This window comes from Panthera onca, chromosome D3 (assembly GCF_046562875.1).
Source record: "Panthera onca isolate mPanOnc1 chromosome D3, mPanOnc1 haplotype 2, whole genome shotgun sequence".
Lineage (NCBI taxonomy): Eukaryota > Metazoa > Chordata > Mammalia > Carnivora > Felidae > Panthera > Panthera onca.
The window spans coordinates 4,390,706-4,410,155 of record NC_138350.1 but is presented as its reverse complement, the minus strand read 5'-3'; the positions used below and the strand labels follow the sequence as shown (position 1 = coordinate 4,410,155).

The 19,450-nt window shown below is 61.8% G+C and overlaps 1 protein-coding gene across 25 annotated transcripts in view; it reads right to left on the bottom strand.

Moving 5' to 3' along the window:
* The window catches only part of NCOR2 (nuclear receptor corepressor 2), a 166,914-nt gene that overhangs the window by 133,544 nt on the left and 13,920 nt on the right, over window positions 1-19,450 (bottom strand). For all 25 annotated transcript variants that reach the window (XM_081790600.1, XM_081790601.1, XM_081790602.1 and 22 more), the window contains exons 2-4: window positions 13,507-13,721; window positions 5,881-6,008; window positions 4,121-4,298 (exon numbers count right to left, since the gene is read on the bottom strand). In XM_081790600.1, coding sequence (XP_081646726.1) covers window positions 4,121-4,298; window positions 5,881-6,008; window positions 13,507-13,611 — 411 coding nt within the window. In that variant the 5' untranslated portion in view covers window positions 13,612-13,721. The remainder of the gene's footprint in view (window positions 1-4,120; window positions 4,299-5,880; window positions 6,009-13,506; window positions 13,722-19,450) is intronic.

Here is a 19,450-nt window from a genome sequence, read left to right as displayed (position 1 = left end):
GGGTGTTCCACAGCAGAAGCAGGGTCCAGAGCACGCATTTATTTACCTCAAAGAACGGCATGGCTAGGCAAGCACGAGCAAGATCTCTTCTAGAGTCCAGGACCCCTGAAATTTGTGGCAAAACTGTGTGATGAAAAATTCCCTAGAAACACACTCGCTGGGCTTGGGGACCTAACTACTCCCCAACAGGAGGCCCATGCTGGTGGACACGGGTGCCACGGGCACCTGGCCCCACACATACCAAACCAGAATCAGCTCACGTCCTCTGGCACCTGAGGGCCTTTGCACAGGCCATCCTCTCTGCCCACAGGGCCCAACTCCACCTCCTGGGCCAGCTGAAATCCGCTTTGCCTTCTCATGCCACCTCCCCCAGCCCCTAACTGAGTTCTGCCCCTTCCTCTAGGCAGCCAGGGCACTCGGCTGGTCTCTGCCCGCAGACTCCGTCATTTCCCAGGGTTCTTGAGATACGAGGTGGCAGGGGAGGCGGTTCCCGGCACCAAGCAGCATTATCCGCTGCAAGAAACATTTCCCTCCCCTCCCCTCTCGGATCCTCCGCCAGGACCAAGAAAGGAAGATCAACAGAATCCCAGCCCAGGAATAGATCTCAAAAGCAACATTAGCAAAAAGAAGGCCTCCATCCCTAAAGCTGGCAAGGTCAGTGCAAGGGTCAGACGAAGCGAGTGGCAATGGCTGGGAACTGCTGACAAGGTTGCTGGAAAACTTCTCCTTAAATTCTCGACGAATAAAAGCGGGTCTTCTTCAACGGCTTCTTATCGCTCGAAGCTCAGGCTTAGCTTTTATGATCAGCAAAAATGCAGTAGGTCCATCAATGGCTGAACAGACAAATAAAACGTGGATCGTCATACAAGGGAACGTGACTCAGCCAGAAAAAGGAACAAAGCCCTGGGCCGTGCCACAACGTGGCTGAACCTTAAGAACACGATGCTGAGTGAAAGACACCAGACAGCAAAGGCCACGGATTACATGACTCCACGTACAGGAAATGTCAACAGGCAAATCCAGAAAGACAGAGCGCAGACTGGTGGTCACCAGGCGCTGGGGAGGGAGGAATGGGGAGTGGCTGCTAATGGGTGTGGGATCTCCTTTCGGGGTGATGAGAATGTTCTGGGACTAGTGGAAGCGAGTGGTTGCCCAGCGTTGAGAATGCACTAAATGCCACTGAATTGTTCGCTTTATGTGGTTAATTGCAGGTTATATAAATTTCACCTCGACTTAAAAAGAAAAGGCACACCCAGAGGGCAAAGGGCGCTTTCTCCAGGACCAGGTTTTCCAGGAGTGGGACCCAGGGAGCCTGGCTAGTGGACCTCCAGATGGTTCTCCCGATGGCTGCTGGCCTGATTCACTTCAGCCCAAAGCCACAGGAGCAACACAACACACCCACACCCCAGCCGGTCGCCAGGTAGGCAGCTGGCACCATTTTTCCCATCAGATGCCCCTGGTGTAAAATTCGGGCCAACACAGAAGAGAAAAACGCGTTATGCAAAATTAAAGACACAGGCAGCAAAAGACCTGTGGCTGGGGAGGCCCCCCTCGTCCCAACTTCAGGAAGGGGCAGGGCTGGCCTCAGACCCTCAGAGTCTACCCCCTTGTGGCAATCACAACAATGGGTTCCGAGACAGGCAAGGACCCCACACACAGGCAAGGAGGGAAACAGCTGTGGGCAGGAAATGTGGAGATGGGAGGGAAATCTCTCCCTTTTCGCTGGCCTTGAACATGGGAAGAGGAAGGCCCGGAGTCTCAAACTGCCTTCTTGTTAACACACCAAGACCACAGGAAAAAAGGCAGACCAAGAGAGGGGGACCTGGTGACATTCACGTCACCTGAATCAAGCCGTGCCTGAAGTCCACCAACCCTGGATTTCAGTCGTATGAGCCAAGACCCATGCTGAAGTGAGTCTGACACGGGTTTTCTGTCCCTTTGAGCCAACAGAGCCCCACCACACAAAGGGACTTTCAGAAGTGGTTCTGTGCGTGATGGCTCTAAAGTCCCCTAAAGCAAAGTTTGGTGAATTCCAAAGGAAGCCCAACGCCACAAAACTCCAGCGGCTCAAGGGCAGGGAAGCGTTAGAAAACAGAACATTTTTATATGAAAAAGGAACACAGCTGGCGGGGGGCGGGGCTGTAAAAAAAAAAAAAAATCGCACTGAATTCCTGTCTCATGCGTCCGGCTAAATTCCACACGGCAGACGCAAAAAACATCTGAACACTTGCAGAGCTGTGTTCCCTCCTGGCTTCTTCTCTTGCCCAAATCTGCTCGAACTTTCCAAATGCTCTCAGCAGCCTGGGGCAAGAACAGTCTCCAGGTGGCCCCAGTGCTGGGCCCATCACTCCCCTGACCCCCAGGGTCCAGGAAGAGAAGACAGACACAGAGAAACAGAAACAGACACAAAGACTAAGGCTCACAGAGGGAGAGGGAGCCCACCAGGGAACTTCAAGAAGAGGGACGAGCAGGGGATCACAGCTACCGAGAGGCACGGAGGCCCTCAGGAGGTTCCAAGCCACCATTCCGGAGAGCCAGGCTGGGCGGGCAGCTGGCCAGAGACAACTGGCAGCCTGTTCTCTGGGCAGAACCGGACAGAAGCTCGGGCCACAGCCCACTGGGGGCCCCAGTCCCTAGGGAGGAAATCAGACCTCCCTGGCGTGGCCCTTGGCCGGACCACTGACCTGGCCCTCTGCCCCTCCACACATACCCCTCTCCCCTACACGTCCAAGGCTCTCTTCGAGAAAAAGCTTTTCTAACGGCAACATCCCTCCCCCAGCGGAGGAGACAGACTCAGGTGCCCACGGCGGGGGGCGTGGCGGGCACTGGGAGGAGGGAGGCCGATGGCCGGCTAGCGGGACCAGACGGGAAGCCTGAGGACCAGGGCAGCCTGATGGGCAGGGATGGGCTGCAGACCCAGGCTTCCTGGCCTTTCGCGACGTGGGCGAGTGGCTCCCGCTCGCTCAGCCCGGGGCCCGGGGCTCCTTTTCAAAAGGAGGTCGCAGATCACGGGAGTGGGGCCGAGATGACTCAACGGCACGACACTCGCTTGGCACAGGACCCGGCTCACCCGCTTAGCGCCGGCTTGCCGTCGTCAGCGCCCCGAGAGCCCTCCTCTCCCGCCAGCCCCCCAGCGAAGGCCCCGCAACGGCCAGAAATCCCACCGATCCATCCTATCCGGCATCAGGCAGGGAAGAGGACCCACAGGCCCGAGTGGGCCACGTCCACCCCCTCGCCTGCTCCCACCCCCACCGGGGCCGCAGTAAGATAAACGCTGGCCTCACCCACCAGGCGGGAGGCTGCTAACGAGGCCAAGGACGGGCATGTCACCTGGCCGCGGTCCCTGCCCCATCCCAGGCAGTGACAGTAGAACAACAGCTTCGGGGGCAGTTAGGTGACCCTAACGGACAGTCCGGGCCACTGGCTGCGATCCCTCCATTAGCACCTCTGTCAGCGTCCTCTGTGTGAAGTGAAGACCAAAGAAGCTTCCAGCCTCCACTGTCCTGAGCTTGACTGAAGCAGCAGGACCTCCTCCCAAACCAGCACACCGTAGGCACTCAATCTGTGCACATTCGCCCCCACCAGCTCCGCTCGACTTTCCGTTTAAAATATTTCTTTTACGTTTTAATTTTATTTTTGAGAGAGAGAGAGACAGAGTGCAAGCGGGGGAGGGGCAGAGAGACAGAGGGAGACACAGAATCCGAAGCGGGCTCCACGCTCCAAGCCGTGAGCACAGAGCCCGACGCGGGGTTCGAACTCACGGACCACGAGATCAGGACCTGAGCCGAAGTCAGACACCCAACCGACTGAGCCACCCAGGCGCCCCTCGACTTTCCATTTTAAAGAGGAGTAAAATGAAAGAGGTCTCCGGGGCACCGGGGGGGGGGGCGGGGCATGGTGGCCCCGCAGGCCAGACGCGTTCAGGTAGGAGCAGGCCCCCGTCCGGCCAGGAAGCGGCCTGCGAGCCAACCTCGGTCCCGGCCCCTCCTCTCGCTGCCCACCCTCGGCCCGAGCTGTGCCCCACCTGGCACGCCCACCGCCCCCACCCCTTGCCTTGCACCCAGTGCGGCTGCAGAAGCACCCAGGTCCTCAGGGGCTCCCAGCCAGGGCCGGGCCTTACCTTGGACGGGTCCTCCGAGCCCCCAGGCTGGCCCGCGGCCAGCAGGGGTGAGGGCCGCAGCAGGGGATCCGGCAGCAGCTCCAGGCGAGGGCGCTTGCTCTCAATGAACTCCATCTCTGACTTGCCCAGCTCGGGCAGGTAGGAGTGGGACTCGGGTCGCAGGTGGAGCTCCTGGGACCTGCGGGAAGCAAGGACACAGGGCCTCGCAGCTGCCGCCCTCCCGCCGAGCACCTGCCGTGGGCCCCGCCCTCCGCGACCCTGAGGGAGAAGTGCCCATCTGGCCAAGGGCACGCGGCGAGGCAAGCTTCAATCCCAGACTCGTCCTCCCACGAGTCAGCACTCGCTATGTTAATAGGAAGAGAACGTACTGGTGATTCCCCACCCCCGCGCTGCCGAGAGCGGCCCACGGCCAGCAGCATCACCCGCCTGGAGCCGGCTACAAGCGCACAGCCTTGAGTCCCACCCCAGACCTACAGAGTCAGACTGTGCATGTAAACAAGAACCCCGGGTGATTCACGGGCACGGTCGAATCCAAAATGCCTTGTGGGTCCAACACAGGCAGTAACACACATGCTGTTATTTGCACATCCCCCACCCGGGGCAGACATCACTAGCCAACCACAGCACTCTGGCTGCTAAACCTGGCCTTGCGTCCTGCCCAGCTCAGCCAGCTGCCTGGGGCAGAGACGGGAGCTGTCCAGCCTAACACTCCCGACCGGCTCTCCTCAACCCTGCTCCCCAGTCTGCAGAGGTCAAAACTGGGCCAGAGAGGACATGGCCTTGCCTGAACACACACAGCACGGCCAGGACTCACAGACTCCGCCCCCGGCTACTGCTCCCGCCCGGACAGCCTAAATATCCCCTCTGCTAAAATGCGTTTCAAGTTGATGCCTGCCCGGAACACTCCAAGAACATGCTCACCTCCGGGCCTTTGCACATGCTGTTCCCTCTGTCTGGAAGGCCTTTACCAGCTCTCTGAACGGTCGGCTACATATCGGACAAACGTCCCTCCCCTGAGAGGCCTTTCTGGCCACCCCAGCCAGAGAGCTAATACCTTGCTCACCCTGTGGCTAATAAATGGGTCACCTGCCTCATTCTGGAGTCATCTTGTGGGTGTCTGTGAGGCATCTGCCCTGGAGGCAGGGCCGCCTACCGTCGTGCGCCCACAGCCTAGAATGGGCCAGCACATGACATCTGAGGTTAGGACTCTTAGTGGTCAGTGCTGTTATGATCTCCGGCATCTTGGGGCCCCGCTCTGGCATCGGCCCTCCCCTCACTGGGGTCCCCGTCCCGCTGCACGGGCTCATCCCCGTCCCCCCGGATTTAAGGACAGGCGGGCCCAGCCACAGGCAGACACCAGAGGGCCTCGGCTGGTAGCTGAGGGACCGAGAGGGACTGGGAAAAAAGGGGAAGACAACAGGAGGGAGGAGGGGGCAGCCCGGGTGCACCCAGGCAGGACTTGTCCCTCTCACCGGCACCCCAGCCCCGCCCCTCCGCATCTTGGCGGTCGACCCCTCCTGCCTAGGACTACCCCCCCCCCACCCAGAGACCACTGAAGGCCCACGCTGCGAAGTCGGAGGGCCACGTGGCCCTTTCCCGCTCCCCCGCAACCGCGCCCCAAGTCACAGCTGCACCAGGACGAGGGCAGGCACACAGCAGCCCCCCGACTTAACACCAGCCCTGCACGCTCCTGCCTCCTCCCCCGGCCTGAGGACCGACCCCGCGGCTCCCAGCTAGGCGGCGTGCAAGCCTCTCCTCACCTCTCGTTCCCAGGCTGAAATTCGGACAGCAGGGAGGGCCTCCTCCTCTGGGGCTGGAGGATGGAACCGGGCGACAGGTGCGAGGCGTAGTCACGGGGGTGGTGCTGGTACTCGAGCAGCCCGACGTCCTGCAGCGAGAGGCCGAGGAAGCGGGTGAGCCCAGACGGCCCGCTCCACGGTCACGGGCGCAGCCGGGCGCTCGCTCCTGCGCGGGGCCACGTCCGCGTCCACGCGTGGCTCCGGACGCCCGGGGTGGCCAGAGGGCGTGGCCGGGGCCAGTCGCCGGCTAGCGTGCACCCTGTGCCCAGCCCCACACTGGCACCTGCAGCACGTGCGATTATGCCCTCCTCCCCGATGAGACCACCGAGCCCGCCTGGGAGCGGGCGGCTGGAAAGGGCACAGCCCGCGTGTCTAGCGGGGCACTGAGGGGATAGGGTGTCTGCGTGAGACTGCAGGGCACAGGTCTGTGAGGCTCGAAGACCAGCTTCCAAAACAAGGTGCCACCTTGGGGTTCCCGTGTCTTGTCTGTGAAAAGAAAACCCAGCCACGTGTGTCCGGCCAAAGTCAGAAGGGGAAATGAGCTTCAGACAAAACCCTCCTTCTTCGGTAACGTGCCATCCATCACCCCTTCTCATCTGGGGAAAAACCAAACGCTAACAGATTACAAGTATCCTGATTATCAACTACACTGATTCGAGACACGTTAAAAAGGGTTTTTAAAAAAGCAGAGAAACGAGCGTTTCGAAAGAGAAAACAGGGCCGGCTTCCCACTGTACCAATCCAAATCGATTCGCTCTGTCTGCCTAGAACACTCAGTTACGCTGTGTGCGGCAATCAATTAGCGATGTCTGGCACAGGTAAAGCTGAGACAGAGGGGCACCGCGTGTGATTTATTTTCTTCTGGGCACCTCTCTTTATTCTCCCAAGTTTCCGTTAAAAAAGTCTAGTCGGTCTTCTCATGCTCCTGTTGTCCGGCTTTTTTTTTTTTTTAAGCAGTTATTCCTGCAAAGACGATCGGATGCTATCAGGCAGGTGAGCTGGGAGTGTGTGCGTTTCAGACCCTCCAAAGCAAGCATGTAAGAGGCTGGGACGCCAAAGGCTGGAGAAGATGAGTAAATGGAATGAATGGGGACCCCAGCGACCTCGGAGGCTGGAAACGCTGAGGAGGCCCAATGTGGGGAAGAAAGGCTGCAGGGCCTCGGGCTGGGGGAACTGTCCGTCACTCCAACCCTCTGAGCCTCAGTTTCCTCATCTTTGAAACGGGTGCCTGACTGGATGGAAGGAGGTCCCTGTGCTTCCTACCACAAACCCTCCGTAACTCTCCAAAGACCTCCCTCAAGATGACAGGTGGCTTCCGGAAGGCAGAGAAGGGCTCAACCCTCCCCCCCGCCGTCCCCCCACTCTGTGATGTCTAGCACGAGGCCCCAGGTGCTCGCAAATGGAGGCGGGTGGGAAGGAGGAGGAAGGGGGAAGGCCCTGGGGGAGGGAGGAAGCGAGGCCTCTGGGATCACGCTGGCAAGGCTGCCAGGCCCAGATCACACGCACGTGCAGAGGTGTGAGAAGGAATCGGCAGCCTCTGCCGTCTGCCAGGGGGAAGGTTTTCCCCGCCCGGCTCTCTCGCACAAAAGCAAAATGAGCAAAGCGGCAAGAGACAGACAGTCCGATGCCTCAGGAGACAGACAAGCCAACGCCTCGGCGAGACAGCACCTACGTCCGCCAACGGAGGTGGGAAGAGGCACGGGGCACACGGGGACCCTGGGCAGGGGCGGGGGGGGGGGGGCGGAGAGGCCACTTCACGAACTTTCTGGCCTCAGTTTCCCAGTTTAGGAGCCAAGCGGGAGACGCTCATCAGCAAAGCCCCTCCGAGGAGCATCTCGGGGGCCATTCCTGCGGTGTCCTCACTAAACCCCACCCTAGGCCCCAAAGCTGGTCTCCAGGGCTGAGCCGGGGACCCCCCAGGGGGGTCTGGAAGCTCCACAGGAAGCCCAGAATCGGGGACGTCCCAAAAGAGAAGCTGACCCGAGGTGGGGCGCACCAGGCCCTCAGACTCCAAGCCTCCCGGCCACGTCTCAGTAACAACACCCAACGTTCACGAACTGCCCGTGTCTGCCCGCCGACAAAAGCTTTAAACGTGTTTTTCATTGAATTCCCACGGCGACGCCATGAGGCGGGTCTCATGCACAGTCCCACACAAACATGAGACCTCGGGCACAGAGAAGGTAAGTGACTCGCCCAGGTGACACAGCAAGGAGGGGAGGTTCTGAGATGCAGGACTGAGGCCAGGCTGGCTTCCTGCTGAGGGACGGGGAGGGGCAGACTGCAGGTTCTGAACGTACCCCCAAAAGGTGACAGCAACAAACCAGACTTGGGGGGCAGGGGCCTGCCCTGCCCTTGCCACGTGCTCGCAGAGCTGCTTGCTCAGAGAATTGGGGGGGGGAGGGGGGTCTCAGGTGAGACCCCCCTCCCCCCCCCGCCTCTGCCAGCCTCTCCTCAGCCGTGGTGCCTCTGACACTAGAAATCGGGACTTGCCGATAAACTATGCCCCTCAGACTCCCCAGGAAGGGGACAGGCGCTGTGGAAAATCAACTTAACCAGGAGAGAACCCCATCTGGCAGGTCCCTGGCTAGATCCTCAGGAGCCACAAGGACAAAGGGGCTGAGGCATCTGGGCCTCGGGTCAAATCCAAACTGGGTCTGGATCCTGGGAGATGTTGGAGGGAGGGGCCGGGAGAAAGGTTTTCTTTGCAGCTGTGCTACGAGAAGGTGAGCTCCTCGCTGGCTCCTGGGATAGGGTTTCTCACCCAGGGGGTGCTGAGGAAACGTCTGGAGCTGCACATGGCAGGCAAAGGACTCGTGGGCCCCTCCCGGAGAGGTGGGGCTCCCACCTCAGGGCCTTTGCACGTGCTGCTTCCTCTGCCTGGAACATTCCTTAACTACATTTCCCCATGCCCGGCCCTCCAGTTCCTTTCAGGTTTTGATCCCAACGTCAGCTTCCCCGTGAGGCCTCCTGCCCTGGCGCCTGACTTCAGTTAGGAACCCCACGACCTCCGCCTTCCCTCGCCCCTCCTTCCCTGCTCATTGCTGCCCCATGAGAACACCAGCTGCCTGAGGCAGGGATGCTTCTGGTTTGCTCACGGCTCCGTTCCCAGGGCCTACGAAAGTACTGGCAGACGAGGCGCCTACTGAGTGTTAAATGAATGAACAAAGCTCCCAGCACGGGGGCTCCCGAGAGGCCTTTCTGGGGAGCCGAACACCGCCCTGGAGCCGTCCCCCAGCACCCAGAACTGGGGGGTGGGGGGGCAGGAAGGGCCACAAAGCTGAGGCGGAGAAACCCCGGGCAGCATTCAGGACACGAGCAACCCACCAGCGCGCCCACACGCGCCCGCGGCCCCCTCTGGCCCAGGCGGGCCCCCGGGTCCCTGACCTTTCACCCAAGGCAGCGCTGCTCCACGCGGGGCCCACCCCGTTGCCCGCGACGAGTGGGTACGGAAGACACGCGTCTTCGTGCGCCAGCCGGCCTGCACACTGCCGGCCTCGCCACGGCCAGCGCCCGCACCGGACGGGCGGGGGTTCCGTGCAGTCTGGCTCTGGGGCAAAGCGCAGCTGAAACGGACCGGTCCTCCCCACAGAGCTCTCGGGAAGCACCGATCCGGGGCAGGAGTCCGAAACGGGGCCCAAGGCCCAAGCCGGGCGCGGCCGTCGGCCGTTCCTCCACCTCTCGGTCGCAGCTCCGGAGCTGTGAGGGCAGCGGGGCCGAGCAGTCGTGACACAGGCCGAACGGCCCGAGAGGCGCGACACGTTTACGGAGGTCTGCCGAGCTCTCCTCTAGAGGAAAAGCCCACAGGCGACGCGGAAGAGGACACTCACGCTACGTGGTCGTCACAAGAACGGCATCACCGAAGTCATCAGCGGCGTCCCTTGATATCCGTGGGAGCTAACGTCGCACAGGCATCACGCGAGGGCCTCTGCCCTCGTCCACTAATCTGAGCCTCGGAACCCCGCAGTTGCCGCAATCAAATGACGGGGAAACCGAGGCACAGGGCGGTAAGGCCGCTTGTCCGGAATTCCACAGCCAAGGTATCACTAAGGCAGCGCAGAAACGCAATCGGTCTGGCTTCAGAGCCTGCGCTCTCAGCTACCCCTCTACACGGAGGCACAGAGAGGTTGAGTAACTTGCCAGGGTCCACACAGCACAGAGCGGTAGCGCTAGAAGTCAGACCTTTGCACCTTTTGACTCAAATACATTCGTTCAGCACAAGAACTACAAGAGCTCAGGCAAGTCCAGAAGGTCCCGGGGGACTCGGAGAAGTCCCTAGGAAGCCTGACGAAAGGCGAGGCAGGGAAGGTACGTCGGGACCCCCAACCCCGGGAGACGCACAGGGAAAGACGTGGGGTCCTGATTCCGTGAGGGAGGGAAGCCAAGACCACAGAGGCAGAGAGGGCAGGGCACAGAGGGGTCCCGTGGGATTCCCCAGGCAACGCGCACGGTGTCCGGAAAGGCCGAGAGGGTGCCAGAAGCGGGCAGGGGAACGGCCAGGCCTCTGCCCGAGAGCACACCGGGAATCACGCCTTCCACCTGCACCGTGAACCTCACAGCAGGCAGCCTGGAGGTGGCGGGCCAGCAGACGGGACGGCTCCCACGGCCCCTGAGTCCAGGGCCCTGCCACCCCAAAGGACAGGGGCTCCCGTCACCCCGCCAGGAGGAAAGACAGGACTACCGCAAACCCGCCCGGGCACCTTCCACGGAGGCTCAGACCCACAACTCCGTACTTCTGATAGGAAAACCGAGGCTGCCCCCCCAACAGGGCCAAGTGGGCAGCCCAGTGTCACTCAGCAGGTGGGAAGGAACGGAGATTCAAGGCCGGATGTGGAGGTTCTTCTGGGCTCCAGGGCGGACTCGCCATCCAAGCAGCCCTGGGCCCAGGGCACATGGAAAGAAGCCTCTGGAACCAAGAGGCGCTACTCCTGAAGATAAGCTTGTTGTGTGTGTGTGTGTGTGTGTGTGTGTGTGTGTGTGTGTGTGTGAGAGAGAGAGAGAGAGAAGACTGAGTCTCAGGAAGGTCACAGGTCACCGGGTCCAGGCCCCTCCCCTTCCTCCCAGCTTCCTGCCTTAGCTACTATGCAAGGAGCCAGGACCCTGGGCTCCCACCCGGCTCCTGGATGGGGCATTTTTCTCCCTGTGCCTCGATTTCCCCTTTCTTCCACCCTCTGTCTTCTAGACTCAGAAAAGGGGGGCACCTCACCCCACCTGTAAAATCGGCTAATGGGAACATGTTAGAGGGCACGGGCTGCAGTGGGGAGGGAGGGCCTCCGGACTACAGACCCAATGCTGACCCCCCGCCAGCCAAGGGAAAGTGGCTCCAGCCAGGACACGTGCCCAGGACAGCAAGACCCACCCCCAACCCGGGGTGCCCGGAATTCTTGCTCCTGCCTTTTAGGTGACAAGCAGGGTTGGGCCGCCCCACACAAAGCAGGGACCGGGGCCCCACTGCTGCCACCACACAGGACAGGAATGCCCCACCCCACAGCTGCCCCAGGGCCCTGCTCACCCCTGGCCTCAGCCTCCTGCCTGGAGTGGGCGGTGACTGCTGGGGCCTGTCCAGCCACATCCTGCGTCACTGACAGCCCAGTGGGGGCAGAACAGGAGACATTATGGGTCAGCCAGTGACCCCAAATGACCGGGAGAGGGCCCAGCTGGGGCAAAGGGCAAGAAGGAAGGCGGGAGAGTGGGGCAGCGGGGGGTGGAGGGGGGAGGCTCTAGGGACAGGACGACTTTCCAAAGCTGTGCCCACAGGGAAGGGGTGGGAGAGGGGTGGGAACCCAGCAGGAGGGGCCCAGCAACAAGAGAGAAGCCAGAGGCATCGGCCAGTGGCCCCCAGGAGAGGCAGCCCCTGCAGGCAGCTGCGGTAACAGTGGGGTAACAAGGAATAATGACAGCGAACGGACACGTCCGCCAGAGCGGGTGCCAGTCGCTGCCACAAGGACTTCATGCAGATCGTTATGCTTAATTCCCACGAGAACGCAGGTGACGGGTGCTGCCGTGACACCATTTTATAGATAAAAAATCCGAGGCTCCGAACAGTTAAGAACGTGGACCTTTCTCCTCGCCTACGAAACATTCCCGATCCACAAACAGCGTTCGAGACCCTCTTCGGGGTGATTCAGAGCAGCGAGTGAACTGTCCGCGTAGAAGGTTCCAAACAGAACGTATGCTCTGTGGCAAGGGCTCGGTAATCGAGGGTTTGCGGTCGCTGTTGCTGTTGCTGGGGACCCCGACACAGACGGTGACGCTATGTAACAACGTGTGCCCCCAGGAGCACACTCCCCTGGCCCTGGGCACACGGCAGGTGCCCAGCAGGCAGTGGCGTCTGTGACCGGGGCTCAGAAGCCTGAGGCCGAAGCGGACTGCCTCCCAGCAGCGATCTCACCTGAGGCCTGCGGTTTGGTCTCCTGGCCTCAGTCCCCTCGAGTGCAAGGTAGGGTACCGATGCCAGACGCTCTTTCACTGGGCCAGACGGAGGGTCTGCAGACCACCCACAGGCACGCTCTCGTCACAGGGCTCGATATGTGCCCGTTCAGCCCGGCTGGCTCTGAAAAGCATCCTGGTGGCCAAAATCCTCAAGAGGCCGCCGCGTCTGGGACACCCTCCCCGCGGGGCCAGTGGGTTCACACGCTCACTGATGGAAATGCCCTCCCACACCGCTTCCTTTCTTCTCACGAAGAGGAACCACGCCAAGCAGTCCACACGCATGCATGCACACACACACACACACACACACACACATACACACACACACGGGCCAGCAGAGCCAGCCTCTTGCCCAGCTACGACCGCAAGGCCCCACACCTCCCCGCCGAGCAGCCAGTTGGTCAAACAGGGAGGCCCCAGACCCCGGGAGCCCTCCGGCAAGGCCCAAGGACAAGGTACCCAGTAGGTGCCCAAAAAATGCCAGCAAAGGCCCATCCTCACGGCCACACCGCGCAGCGAGAGGCGCGGCAGGAAACGGGGTCACTGCGAGGAGAGACAAGGGTGCAGCTTAGGAGAGCCGGTCGAGGGCGCACGCGTGTGCGGGCCAGCACGTAGGTAGACAGCACTCCTCTTTCCCCGCAGGCAGGTCGCCCCCGAGAGGCGGGGCGGCTCCTCGGTGAGAGGAACCGACAGCCTGGATCCCCAAATCAGGGCTCCAGACACGCATTCCGAGTCTCTTCCTCTCAGAGCCTCCAGTGCACGAGCTCCGGGGCCACAGCTCAGGGAGGCAAGGGGCTGTCAGCACCCGGGAGACCCCAACAAAGCCAAAAGGAGTCCAGGGGAGGCTGGGCTGCCAGCAAAGCGTATACAGCAGGCGTCCCGTGTCCGTACACAAATTCCACAGCTGACTCTGAGAGGCAGAGATCCCAGCTCAGCCTGGCCCCGGTCTCCATCACCCCCCCCCCTTTAGAGCGGGAGCTGAGATTTTACCAGAACGTCCAGAGGCCAGTGGTCCCTGCCGTGACACCCCAACTCCCCTCAGGGGACCCAGGGAGCCCTGGCTGGACCCCGTCAGAACCACACCAGCCCTCACGGGGACTCGGTGAGAGAAGGCCCCAAAAGTGGCCCCGGGCATACACCCCCCCCCCCCTTACTCACCGTGTGGGGCCGGGCGATCTGCACAGGGTAAGAAATGCCATGGGGCGGGTAGCGGGGCTCGGTGGCCCTCCACGTCTGTGCCACAGGCTGCGTGGACCCCGACATGGCGGCGAGCGTCTGGGGGCTCTTGGGCCCCAATAGTCTTCCTCTCGGTGGCCACCAAGGTTAAGAGCCAGTCCTCCTCATCTGCTCACGGGCCGCCCTGTCACAGGAACCTGAGAAAAAACCAGAAAAGAAACGAGATCAGCCACGGGACAGTGTCCCCTCCAAGGACCCTGGTGGGGCCCCCTAATAGTTCCTTTGGTCCCTGAGGACAAGCAAGCACACAGGTCCTCCTGACCCTCCTCCTCCAAGCCGCGGGGCGCTTCCTGCCCACCGACAGCAGGAGGTGGCAACATGGCCTCTGGGGGACCCCCGAGCCACAGACCAGGCCAGACACGCCCCCACCCCCCACGACCAAGGCCCTGGCTCAGCAGGCACAGGAACCCCAACCCTGTGAACACTGCCCCACCATTCCCCGAAGGGTCCCGAGCCCCCACGGCCCACCCGACCTCACCCCACGACCCCTGCAGATTTCCGAGTCACCAGGGCAAAGTTCTCGGACAACACCCAGTTCAGGCGGGCAGCCGGGGGCCTGTCCGGAGAGGCACCGCCAGGGTGAGGCGCACGGTTGCGTCCCTGGCCACGGTGGGCAGGGTCAGCTCGGGCAGGACACGGGTCACAGCGTGACCCCGGGCAAGGCCGGGCCTGCCTGGGCCTCCGCATGACCCCGTGCGGGAGCAGAGCTGGGAGTGGGGCGACTGGGCAGCCGGGGGCCACGTTGGGGAAACAGCTAAGGACCCAGACAAGAGCCGGGGTGGGGGGAACGGACAAAGTGTACCTCCCATGGGACAGAAAACACCCATGTCCAGGCTGGAAAAAAATCTCAAGAAGCAGTCCCGTGCTTTTAGAGCTGGGGAAACTGAGTCTCGGGAGGAAGAAAGGACTCAAGGGCGCCAGGAGGCCCTTGGTCACAAGCTGCCTTTGCCCAGAAATCTCTGGGGGGGGCCTCCATCCCCCCACCCCTGGGCCGCCTGCCCACGCCCACGGTGAGAGCCGGGCACCGCCTCTGCCCCCGTCCCCATCCCCCCTCCCCCCTCCCCCGGCCCCGCACGTGCAGCCCCGCCCCCCGCTAGAAAAATCCATGATGGCGCAGGGGCCTGGCACCTGGACGCCGCGGTGCGCCGGGCAAGGCTGGGGCTGCATCTCACGACGCCCCTCCTCGCCCTGCCCCGGGTTCACAACTGTCCTTCTCCAGGGGAAGACGCCGGGCCCCTCCCCTGGCGATGGGCCCCGTGGCCGTCTCGAACTGGGACGGAGGGCTGAGGTCGCGGTGGTCAGAGGAGGAACGAGACCCCCATCTGAGGCTCCGGTGGCGTCTCCCTCCCCACCCCCATCTTTCCCGCCATTGTAGACGTGACCTTCCTTTCTGGAACCATCCTCCGGCCTCCCACCGGCGCTCGAGAAGTAGTCACGTGACCCGGGCCTGGCCAATCCAAGTCCTGCATCCCCCGGGCCAGGGATTGGTCGAGGGATGTGCCCACGGCCCCAACTAGGCCAATGAGAGGCAGTCTTGAGACTCTGGCTGCGGGAACCAGCTTGGCCCCGAACCAGGAGCGCGAAAGCCTCCGGTTCTGGGGGCCACCTCATGGCAGGTGCCCGCCGAGCAACGACGCCGGCCGGCAGGAAGCCAGAGCGGAAGGGCGGACGGAGCGCGGCGGGGTCCTGATGACAGCCAGGCCTGAAGGCGAAGCCTGCTCGCTCGCTTAGGAGAGCGGAGACGGCCGCGTGCTTGGCCTTCGCCGGCCCAACCTGGGTTTCTGTCGCTTGCCACCAGAAGTCTGACTCAGCCAGGGAAGGAAGGAGTCACAGATCAATGCACCTACGGGCACCTCAGCAAGCTGCCCACGTGGGCTTTTCCCAGACACCGAGACAGGATGTGCCCTGTAATTTTTATGAACACGGGACCAAATCCTGCTCAGCTAACAGACGCTGTTAGTATCACTTCCCCTAGTACTGTCTCTGCCGTGGCTTCAGCCTAGTGACAGTGATGCTCTGATTGGGGGGGGGGGGGGGGGCTGCCCTGCCAGTTCCCACCGAGGGCAACGTGGCATCTGCCCGATAGCCCAGAGACAAGAAACCGGCCCGGGGAGAGGGGCAGGTGTGGCCACTTCCGGACCCCGTTCCAGAATTCCCATTGCTCCCATCCATCTGGGAGCCCAGTGGATCCTGGTCACGCAAATTCCGTTCTGCTTTCTCTCTGGGCTCTGAGGCCAGCACCTCGGCAGGGAGAGGCTCCCAACTGGTCGCCCCTCCTCCAAGCGCACTGGGGGAGCTTCCAAATGGCTGTTTGATTTTGCATTGCATAAGGCGGCAAAGAAGTCTGATTTACCCACAGCTTTTCTAACTTCCTTTGCCTAACAAGACGCCAACTGGGGATGGCAGGCCTCTGCCAGATGCTCACACGCGCAGTGCACGTGGGCTCCAGAAGCCGGGGAGGTGACACCTTTCCAAACCGGCCCTGGAGAACCCTCAGCGGCTCCCCACCCTCCTCACACCGAGGCCACGGTCTGGCCGCGTTCCCATTCCCTCAAGACTCACGGTGTGTCGGCTGCCAAGCTCGAGGGGCCTCAGCCATCAACAGGTCACCCCGGCACTCCCTGGCCCCGTGTCCTCACATCTAGGTTGTCCCCAAAGCCAGGGGACTCTGGGTGCCCCCTCCATTCACCACGAGCTTATTTAATAAACCCAATTTCCACCCCTCCCAACCTCAGTCACATTTCTTGCCAGCTCAAAAAAAAAAAAAAAAAAAAAAAAAAATTTTTTTTTTTTTTTTTTTAGGAAAACATTTTGGTGGTTCCTCCAAAAGTTAAACACAGAATTACCCAATGACCCAGCAATTCCAGTCCCGGGCACGTTCCCAAAAGAACTGAAAACGGGGACTCGAACAAATACTTGCATACGAACGTTCAGAGCTGCGCTATTCACAACAGCCAAGGGGTGGACACTGCCCAAGGGTCCATCAACAGATGCTCGGACAAACAAACTGTGGTCCGTCCACACGGTGGAACGTGACTGAGTCACAAAAAGAAATGAACTACTGACACAGCTACACCGCGGGTGTGAGAACATCACGCCGCGTGAAAGGCGGCGGTCACAAAAGGCCGGCTAGTGTGGGAGTCCCCTTACAGGAAGAATCCGGAATAGGCAACCCCATAGAGACCCGAAACGGACTGGTGGCCGCCAGGGCCGAGGGCGTGGGCAGTGACTGCTAACGGGCACCCGGGCTCTCCGCGCGGGGATGGAAATGTATTTAAATTAGATACGTGTAGTATCTGCATAACACTGTCAATGGAAAAACAAATGTTAAGCGCTGACTTCCTCAAGGTTTGAATGTGAATGACAAGGAAAACTAGGACGCACCTCCATCAAAGACAGGGGTAGGAGAGGGGTGAGGGAGACCCCCCCCCCCCCCCGGGGACTCAGCAGGGTGCCCCGGATCTGGTCTGGGCTGGAAGGCCTTCTGAAGCCGGATCGAGGCTGCAGCCAGTCTCGGCACAGCGGCCCCAATACCACCGCGGGTCTGGTGGCTTCGGGGTCAAGAGAGGGTAGCACGCATCCATTTATGTACAGAAACGTTGGGGTCCCCGCTGCGCGCTGAGCCCCACATGAGTGAATGAGGCGGAGCCCAGCTGCCGAGGGTCTCGGTGCCCCGACCGGGTGGGGGTGGGGTGCAGCAGGGAGCAGAAAGCAAACAGTGACCTCGGAGATGGACGCTCAGGCTACTCCAGCCTCGGGGAGGGCGAGGGGGTCTCGGGGAGAAGGGGGAGAAGGGAGAAGTTCCCGGAGCGGAGCGGGCACAAGACAGCCGGGGGGGAGTCAGGGGGAGGCGGCCACCTGAACGGGAGCCCAGAGGTGAGACCAGGCACCGCGTGCTTGAGTAACTGATTGTGTGAGCACGAGGCAGGTTGGGGGGACAGTCACCCAAGGCCCACGGGCCACGGCAAGGATGGGTTCTGTTCTAAGGGCTCTGAGGGACCACAGACGGTGGTTGGGGAAATGAAGAGTCAGTGTGTTTTATTTCTTTTTTAACTTTTTAACATTTATTTATTTTTGAGAGACAGAGAGAGGCAGAGCATGAGTGGGGGAGGGGCAGAGAGAGAGGCAGACACAGAATCCGAAGCAGGCTCCAGGCTCCGAGCTGTCCGCACAGAGCCCGACGCGGGGCTCGAACTCACGGACCCGAGATCGTGACCTGGGCTGAAGTCAGTGTGTTTTATAAGCAGGCGCCACAGACAGCCGGGAGACCTCGGGGCTCCTGCGGGCATCCAAGCAAGAGACGACGCTGGCCGGATCGGAGCGGCAGCACCAGAGAAGGAGAAGCGGGCACAGCCCAGGGAAGTCGGGAAGGAGCTCCCACCCTGGGGTGGGAGAGGCCAAGTGGCCTCCCGGGGACGGGGGCCCTCTGTCCCCTCGTCAGGCAGGAAGCCTCACACCTCTGAGCCTCAGTTTCCTCGGGTACACGTCCAGAATTCCTGCGCCACCAGCCTGCAGCAGGACGGCATGCTTGGGAAGCAATGCCATCACGCCTGGTAAACAGCAGGCGCTCAATGAGGCAAACTCAGCAAGGGCAGGGCTCCGAGGAGACGAGACGGCCCTCAAGCGGGGCTAAGAAATGGCTGAGCCAGGTAGCGTGGGATACTTCCGAGCCCCAAAGCCCCAGCCCGGGCCTCGCGCGTCCAAGCCACAAACCAGGGCACTAGGGCCGCCGAGCCAGGCAGAGGAGGGCCAAGAACTCCAGTCCTGCACGGGGCCCGGCACGAATGGTCCACGGTGGGGACCACCCACAAACAGCACAGGGGCCCCAGGGTGGCCCTCTACTGCACCTGCCCCAGAGGCAGCGGCCCACCAGAGAGCCCCGCGGGCCCCACGGGGCAGCTCCCCACAATCCTGACCTCACAGCCCGTGTTCCATCCACCGCGTGGCCTTCAGTCCAAATCCGCAGGAGGAAGCTCACCGCTGTGGGTTTTGTCTGCCTTGCCCCCCCTGCATCCCACAAGCCTACCGGTGCGCCTGGCACACAGCAGGTGGTCAACAAGGGAACCTGTCCGGGCAGGTGCCAGTAACGCCAGGTGAGGCCAGAGCCCTCCTGCCCCCACATTCCTCTCCGGCCCCAGGCAGGACGCTGAGGCCCCACTGAGGCACATTCCATGGATTTTCCGTGCCGCGTGCGGCCCGCTTCGGCTCCGGGGAGGGCGGATTACAGCAGGTCGGGGCCGGGACGGCTCCGAGAGCGGGCGGGGGACGGACGTGCGGGGTGCTCCTTAAGGTGCCTGGGAGCCTTCCGACCTGAGCCCAGGCTCGGGAGAAGACGAAAGGCCAGCTGTCTGTGCCACCCAATGCCTGAGACTTTCCCGTAACTAGTGGGCACCGACGTCAGAACCCGTGGCAGGTCGGGGAGCCTCAGAATGAAAACTCAGCTGTCAGCCCGAGAGAAGCCCCCAGCACGTGCACCCACACGCGCGCTCGCCAGAACCCTCCAGAACCCTCCAAGGTGCTCGGAGAAGCCACAGGCCCCACACAGGGGACCTGGTCTCTCGTACCCCCGCCCCCGCCGGCCTGTCCGGGCTGGAGAGACAGTGATGCGCTGGGAACGCCGTGGCCTTCCTCGCCACGGCTCTTCAGCCTCTAGAAGGGCGTGGGACCGCTCAGCAGCTACTGGACAAATGTTTGTTTGGATCACTGGCAATTCCCCTGCAAGGGCCTGGCACGCAGAGGTGCGCTAGCTTCCCGGAACCTGGGTGAACAATGCACCACAAACAGGATGGTGGAGGGGCGCCTGGGCGGGGCTCGGTCGGCTGAGCATCTGCCTTCGGCTCAGGTCATGATCTCGTGGTCTGTGGGT